At 29.8% G+C, this 8,088-nt stretch overlaps 1 protein-coding gene across 1 annotated transcript in view; it reads right to left on the minus strand.

Annotated features, from left to right (window-relative positions):
- The window catches only part of Pgant6 (Polypeptide N-Acetylgalactosaminyltransferase 6), a 29,375-nt gene extending 21,554 nt beyond the window's left edge, over window positions 1-7,821 (minus strand). The window contains exons 1-3 of the mRNA XM_016070705.4: window positions 7,549-7,821; window positions 7,082-7,287; window positions 2,957-3,123 (exon numbers count right to left, since the gene is read on the minus strand). Coding sequence (XP_015926191.1) covers window positions 2,957-3,123; window positions 7,082-7,287; window positions 7,549-7,731 — 556 coding nt within the window. The 5' untranslated portion in view covers window positions 7,732-7,821. The remainder of the gene's footprint in view (window positions 1-2,956; window positions 3,124-7,081; window positions 7,288-7,548) is intronic.
- Between the last annotated feature and the right edge of the window lie 267 nt (window positions 7,822-8,088).

Consider the following 8,088-nt stretch of genomic DNA (forward strand, 5'->3'; position numbering starts at 1 on the left):
CCTTGTTTACAATTGCCATGAAATCTGAAGGATCCTCAAAGGCTAGTTGAGTCTTTATGCTAGGAGATATAGCATTTAAGAATTGAATTGACTTAATTTTATTTAATGCAGCTGCATCATTAATAAAAGCATATGCCTGATGGGCTGCTGACTCAAGTCTATGGGCAAAATTTCTTATCGTTTCATTATGAAACATGTTTAGATCATTAAATTCAGCAATAGCTGAGGCCTCATTTTTTGTTGCACAAAAGAAATTTTGAAGGATTTTTACTGCTTCCTCAAAAGAATTGAGGCTTAGGCAACTAGGAGAAGTTGCAAAAAAGGTAAGTGCCGAACCCTTTAATTTGGACTTAAGGAAAATAAGGGCTGCCTGATTATTCCATTTGTTAAGTGCCTTAAGTTCCCTTACTTGGGACAAAAACCAGTTTAAAGTACTGGGATCCCCATAAAATGGGTCAATATTAAAGTGATATTCTCTTGAAGTTGGAATATCCTCACTCGGAGGGTCTGCTTGCCTAGTCCTTGGCATAATTAAAATATTCAAATACCAAAAATTAAAAAAATGCTTAGATAAAAATTTTTTAATTATCTACCCCTAAATAAATTTATGAAAAACATGAAATAAAAAACACCATCATAAAAGTGCACACTTAAAACATAAACCATGGAGACATATTCTAAACTATTCAAAAATTTCCTTTTCACCAATGATGCATCTCAAATAAAAACATTTAAAATAAATATAAAATAAACATAAGTACAATGATCGAATGAAAAGAGGTGCATCATTGAGTTTTCAGCATGTCAACTGTTGCAAACGCGGCACCAAATATTATGTGGTGTGGCTAAATCAAAAAAGGGGGTGACTAACATTAAGTCAAATTAAGATTAAATAAAATTTAGATACTAATTATGTAAAGGCCGAAAAGGTAGTAATGGTGAACAGTGGAAGTGGGTGCAAATATTCAGGTAAGCGCAACAAAGGAGCATGCTGGAAAAAAAAAGGAAGAGAAAACAACTTATACTGTAAAATTACTCACCAGATACATTCTCTAAGATGCAAAATACTATTTATTTCATAATTGAAGGCATTATAAAAAAACTGGACAAGTTGGCAAACATGCCAACAAAAAATAAATCGGCTTCAGCCGAGTACAGAGGCAAAAACAGCAATATTGAAAACAAGGCAACTACTGACTATTTCTTCGTTATGAAGATAGGGGAGAAAACTCTCGCCAAAAAAAATTAAACTTTTGCGAATAACCACTCGGTTGGTTGGAGAAGGATCAGAGGGGCAAATCACAGAGCTGCAAATATTGGCCAACTGGCGAAATTAATTGTTAAGCTCCATGCCAAACATGAAGCGGGGTTGTCTAAAGTGGTGACACACCTGGTAAAGAATTTTGTGGAATGTTCTGGAACATTCTTGGCGCCATCATAAGATCAAAAGGGGCGCTTCGCATTTGATGCAAGCCGAAACGTGGGAAAGGGGACTTGGTGACATTCCTTCTCAATCCAACAATAGGGGTTTGCTGACTGGACATACATCTTGCTGTCAGCAAGTAACAAAAGGAGGAATCTTCTTTTAAAGGAAGAACATAACTGCAGAGAAAGATTACTTTCCCAAGGTTACAAAACAAATTGAGGCTTAAAACTTAAATATTACATGAAATATATTGCAAAGAATTATTGAATACTGATAAATAAATAACATTAATTACAAGTGTAAAAGGAAGAAATTAAAAAAACATACAATTAAAAGTTTATCACAAATTTAACAGTTACAATTATTTAAGCGTTTAATACATTATTAACAATTAACAAATGATTATTAAATTAGATGAATGATGATGATTAAATAAATTAAGATGATTAGATAATGAAATTAGAATTAACAATTGATTTTACTTAATATGTAGTATACCATACTACAATACTCTATGAATGAAAGAATGACAGGAACACATATTCTTAATCTTCTACCATTATTGAGAATTTCAGATATATATTGCAATGTCAATTAGAAATCAGAGCTTCCCGCACAATCATAACCTTTCATAATTTCTCTCCAAAGGGTTCAAAATATTCATAAATTTTATTCTTCTTGATTAAAAAATGTTTTAGTCATTTTGTGAAGTGTCGTAAGAGATGGTTTATTTTGAAGTTAAAACACCTGGTTTTATTAACATTCTTCTTGATTTTAGTTTTGCTCAGTTCTCTAGACATACATCTCCAGGCATGGCTGCTCATAACCAGTGTAACACTATATGCTTAGAATGGGAAATAAAAGTTTTAAAGGAAATGGATAGAAAATGAACATCAAAATCTAAATTGCTAAATAAAGATCCCTAAAAGCACTTTGTTTACAGTAATTATAAAGGCAGAAGAATAACATATATATTTGTTATGATTAAAAGTATCTTGAAGAAAAATATTAGTGCTAGATAGGTTTGTCACAGAAAGCTTGAAAAAATTCTACCACAGGGGTTCAAATGAAGAGAAGTTTCTAAATCTAGAAAAAGCACTGAATGACTAGCTATAGTTTACGTGCAATTTTAAAACATTTAGTTAAAAAAATTTAAATGTCTTTTTAAACTTTTATGTACTATATTAAATATTTATATTTTATTAACGTAAAAAACTGTGTACTTTTCAGTTTTATAATTCTATTTAAAGTGTAGCATCCTTTTGCCAAAATAAGTCCTGTATTTATGAAAAGAAGTAAATATTTGCAAATTTTATAAATTCAAGATATAGCAACTTAAGTTTATAACATTTGTTTTCCTCTGAACCACATGGGTCATTATATCAGGCCTAGACTCTGCATATATGTATATATGTGTGTATACATGTACACATATATACATGCATATTATATATATATATAACATTTTAAAGATACTAAATTAAAAATAAAAAAATTCAATAGCACAGCAGAAGATAAATATAACATTACCTTTAGTACTAAAATCATCAACTAAAATAACTTCTTTAATTAATTCTGGTGGAGCTCTGTTTAAAACACTTGTGGCAGTACGTAGTAGAGTTGAGAGATGCTCATTATGAAATGGTACAACAATACTGGCAGAAGGAAGTTTTCTGAGATATTTCTTTTTCATGCAACTAAAATAAAGTTTTAATTCAAATAAATCTATAACTTATATTCACCACTTTCAAAACATTCATTTTTTTTAAATACAGGAGATTTTTGAAAAGACATATAAAAATATTTAATGTCTTTTAGTACAATAGTATTCAGATTATCTGACCTGATTACATGTCACCACTAACTGTTCTGACTAGCAAACAAATTAAATAAAGAAATCACCAGCATCAAATATAGACAATATTTAGAAAATTCTTTTAGTTTGTATGCATCTACAAAAGGATTATTTATGCAAAAATATAATTAGGTTTAGTCTTGCTGGTTGAAGTTATTAATTAAAATGAAAAATCATAAAAAAGTAAAGAAATGAATTCCAAGTAACTTTATAGACAGTAATAAGATATATAAATAACTAATTTCAATGTAGTAAAATTTGTTTCAAGATAAAAATGTGAAAAAAAAAATAATATACAAAAATATCTCACAACACGTTTAAAAAAAAAGTTTAAATTTATAACTTTTTAAAGTCCTAATTCAAAACAACTTAAATGCAGCTCAACAAATTTTAATATAAGCTTTTTCACAAAGACAAACGTTTAAGTAAAAATCACATTTTCTGTTATTATTTAAAGTTTTGGTCTCCAAGAAATTAATCAATGTAGGCCAATTTCAAAGACTAACAAATTATATTTCAATTTCACAACCTTTATTTACATCAGTAGACTTTTTATTTTAGACCCTTAAAATGGCTTTGATGTCTCTCTTCAAAGATATGAATTATTCTATTTACTCTGTTCCTTTTTTTACTATGAACTGTTTATTTTTCCTTAATTTAAAATGTGTAGTTTTCCTTCACACTTTTTTGGAGAATGTTCAAAATAAGACAAATTAAACTGCTTGGTAATTTAGATCAAAATTTAACAAAAAATCAAAGCTCTTTCCAGAAATTAACAAGATTTTGTTTTCTTTGTCCGAAACACCAGAGATTTTTGTCTCGTGACATGAGGCAGAATAATCGCCAAGTCTCGGCAACTTCCGAGTAACAGACCGTGAGAAACTAAAAAAAAAAATAATAACACAGACAGGGATCAACTTGAAGGGTATAACTCATAACCATTCCTGGGCAAACCTCTACATGTTTGTTTGTATTTCAAATTTTCCCCATAAAATATCACTTTGGCCCCTTGGTGATTGTAGTTGGCGTCACAGACCACGATACTGAAATATCTGATACATTTTCTCCATTTCATCAAACTTTGCGACAGCGATAGCATTATGCTTATTAACAGATATAAATGATAGAAGGTTTTATATCCCAAACAAGATAAAAACTAATAAATAAAATTGACAGTAAAATTGTTCAAAATATAAGCTTGAATATTGCAACAAAGCAGCAAGATTTATTGTAGTTAATGATAGTCTGTGATTTCAAATGTGATAATGTTGTAAAATTATGGAGTAATTATAATTAAATATATATATATATACCTACATGGAAAAAAAATTCATATATATATATATATATATATACAGTGGTGGCCAAAAGTGTGAACACTTTTTGAAAGTTTCATGTTTTTCAACTTTGTGTGCTTGTAGAATTTATTAATTTTCACTTAAATACAAACGTTTATATATCAAATTGAAGATAATTTAATGTAGAATTTAATAATAAATACAGTATTACAATATCTATATTACAAAAAAAGTAATGCAACTAATAGTAAGATCTATCTTAGATTTGCATTTTTTTAAAGTGATACTCACACAATCAATACTTAGTAGGATAACCCTCATTTTTTAAGACAGTTTCACAGCGTCTTTTCATCGAGTGAACGAGTGTTTGGAGTTAATCTTTCGTAACCACATGGTGCCAAGAATCAATTATAGCTTCAATAAGTTGTCTTTTATTGGATGGACGTTTTTTTCGTACAAGAATTTTCAAACGTCGCCACAAATTTTCAATTGGATTGAGATCAGGGCTGTTTCCTGGCCATGGTAATATATCTATGCCTTTATTTTGAAACCATGCCTTGCATACTTTTGCTGTGTGGCATGGAGCAGAATCCTGCTGAAAAATAAATGGTGCGTTGTTTGGGAAGACATCCCTGATGGAAGGTATCAATTTTGGTTTCAGGACAGTTTCGTGGTATTTTTTGGCATTCAGGATGCCATCAATCACTTGAATTCAGCCCACACCATCTGCAGACATACATGCCCAAATCATGACATTTGTTGAGTTTTTTGTAGTTGCTTCAATGCAATCAGGATGAAGTGCTTCACCTACTCTACGTCTCACGCATTTTCTACCATCACTACCAAAGAGCAATATTTTACTCTCATCGCTCCAGATTACTTGCTTCCATTGATTTTCTGACCATTTAATGTGTTCTTTTGCCCACTTAACTCGTTTTTCGCGTTGCTTTTGATTTAAATATGGTTTTTTTCTTGGAATTTTAGCTTGTAGTCCAAATCCTGATAACCTTCTTATTGTTCTTGAACTTACTTCACATCTAATGGCATCTGACGAAATTTTTCTATCTTATAGGCATAGCCGTATAATTTTTCTATCAGCAGTAGCACTTGTGCATTTTTTTCGGCCTGATTTGGCTTTATTTTCCACTGATTTCGTTTTTTCATAACATAAACAGAGCTTTTGTACACCAGAACTTCCCTAACAACGCACCACTTATTTTTCAGCAGGATTCAGCTCCATGCCACACAGCAAAAGTATGCAAAGCATGGTTTCAAAATACAGGCATAGATATATAACCATGGCCAGGAAACAGCCCTGATCTCAATCCAATTGAAAATTTGTGGCCACGTTTGAAAATTCTTGTACGAAAAAAACGTCCATCCAATAAAAGACAACTTATTGAAGCTATAATTGATTCTTGGCACCATGTGGTTACGAAAGATAAACTCCAAACACTCGTTCACTCGATGAAAAGACGCTGTGAAGCTGTCTTAAAAAATAAGGGTTATCCTACTAAGTATTGATTGTGTAAGTATCACTTTAAAAAAATGCAAATCTAAGATAGATCTTAGTATTAGTTGCATAACTTTTTTTGTAATATAGATATTGTAATACTGTATTTATTATTAAATTCTACATTAAATTACTTTCAATTTGATATATAAACATTTGTATTTAAGTGAAAATTAATATATTCTACAAGCACACAAAGTTGAAAAACATGAAACTTTCAAAAAGTGTCCACACTTTTGGCCACCACTGTATATATCTGATCAACTAATAAATCAGATTTTTTAACATACTTCTGGCATCAAAGAGATTAGAATCATTTCATATAAATTAACATATTGTGATGCTTAACAAGCAAATAATGTACCAAAGCAATCAAGCAAAGAATAGTCTAAATAAAAATTTCTATAAGTGTAATAAAATGGGGCTAAATCAAAATAGTTTTAAAATTGACAAATCATTTAAAACAGCAATGCATTGAAAAATGACACCCAAAGATTAGAAATAAAGAAATTTTTATACAGATAATAAAAAAAATGTTTTATTAGAAATAAAAAATATTCTATAAGAAATAATAAAAAATTTAAGTTTAAATTTTGTCTCCAGAGACTAAATGTTTTGCGCAATCAAAAACATAGAATTAAAAAAGGTTTCAAATTTATTCCTCACTTAATGATAATCATTAAAAAAAGCAAATTTTCTCACAAAGGAACAGAAAAATTATAGGAAAGAAAAATTACTGATTATTTTGTGAAAATATCATAACAAATGACCTAATTAAGAAACATTAAAAGCTCTAATTACCATTTCAGCAAATTTCTAAATTTTTTTTAAGTAAAACTAGAATAAAAAATACCAATTTAAAACAACCTTAATTACTTTAAATGATCCTACTCTTAGTTAACAGCATAACACTCTTGATAAATAAAAGTTAAACTTAACTAAATAAGATTTATTAATGCCGTAATCAGAATAAGACAAAACAAACTTACCCTTCATGCCTTATGTCATTGACAGAACGATTTATAGCAATGTAGTCACTTGCTAAACCATTATAGCCATTTACTTTATACAGTTTATCTTTTTCTTGATCAGTGCCAGGTGGTAAATCAAAAGCAGCTCCTTGTTCACCTGGACCTGTTCTTTCTTTCTCTAATTTCATCAAGGTGTAATTGTGCCAATCAATTTTTTCGTCAATCTAAAACAATTATATACACATTAAATAAAAAAAATAGATATTCAAAAATATAAAAAAGCATTAGATCAGAGCCACATAAGAACAGAGCTTATTTTACGATGATTAATTTTTTTTTATCGATCATAAGGATCGTTACGATTACTTTACTTGTAAAAAAAACATCCAAAAGCATATTTCATAGAACGTTTAAAACTACAACATAAACACATTTTTAATAAACTAAAAAATTCGCATACAAAAATAATAATAAATAAATAATACCGGTGCAATTTTGTGCTTATCAGGAGCATCAGGTAATCCCAAGTATTTTCCTTTCCGAAAAGAATTCTCAGCTTCAATTGAATTAATCGTGGTGAAAGATTTAAAAAGCAAACCACTACCAATAACTAATAAAATTGCTAAACAAACATACTTAATCAACTTCCGCGCATTTCGCCGAAGCATGCTTAATTTTATTATTCTGATTTCAAAACTACAGGTGTACACGCAAAAACAAAATTGTTGTTACTTCTGATTTATGTCAACATGTCAAAATAATTGAAGTTGAAGTTAAGAATTTCTCACCAGTAGCTGTAAGCAAATAAATGTGGTTTCTCGGGAAACTAACTTCTTTATTAAATGTACAAACCTGATTGGCTAGAACTAACAATACTTTTATCGTTATCGTTCAATCATTATTTTAGGTTTACTTTATTCGGCCTTCTTATCCTCCGTTTGGCAAGCTGTTGTTGTAGTTCATTTATGTCGCACTACAGCTGCGCAAAGGGCTATTGACGACGGTCTGGGAAACATACCTGAGGA

This window comes from Parasteatoda tepidariorum, chromosome 2 (genome assembly GCF_982258835.1).
Source record: "Parasteatoda tepidariorum strain Cologne lab strain chromosome 2, Ptep-v5.0, whole genome shotgun sequence".
Lineage (NCBI taxonomy): Eukaryota > Metazoa > Arthropoda > Arachnida > Araneae > Theridiidae > Parasteatoda > Parasteatoda tepidariorum.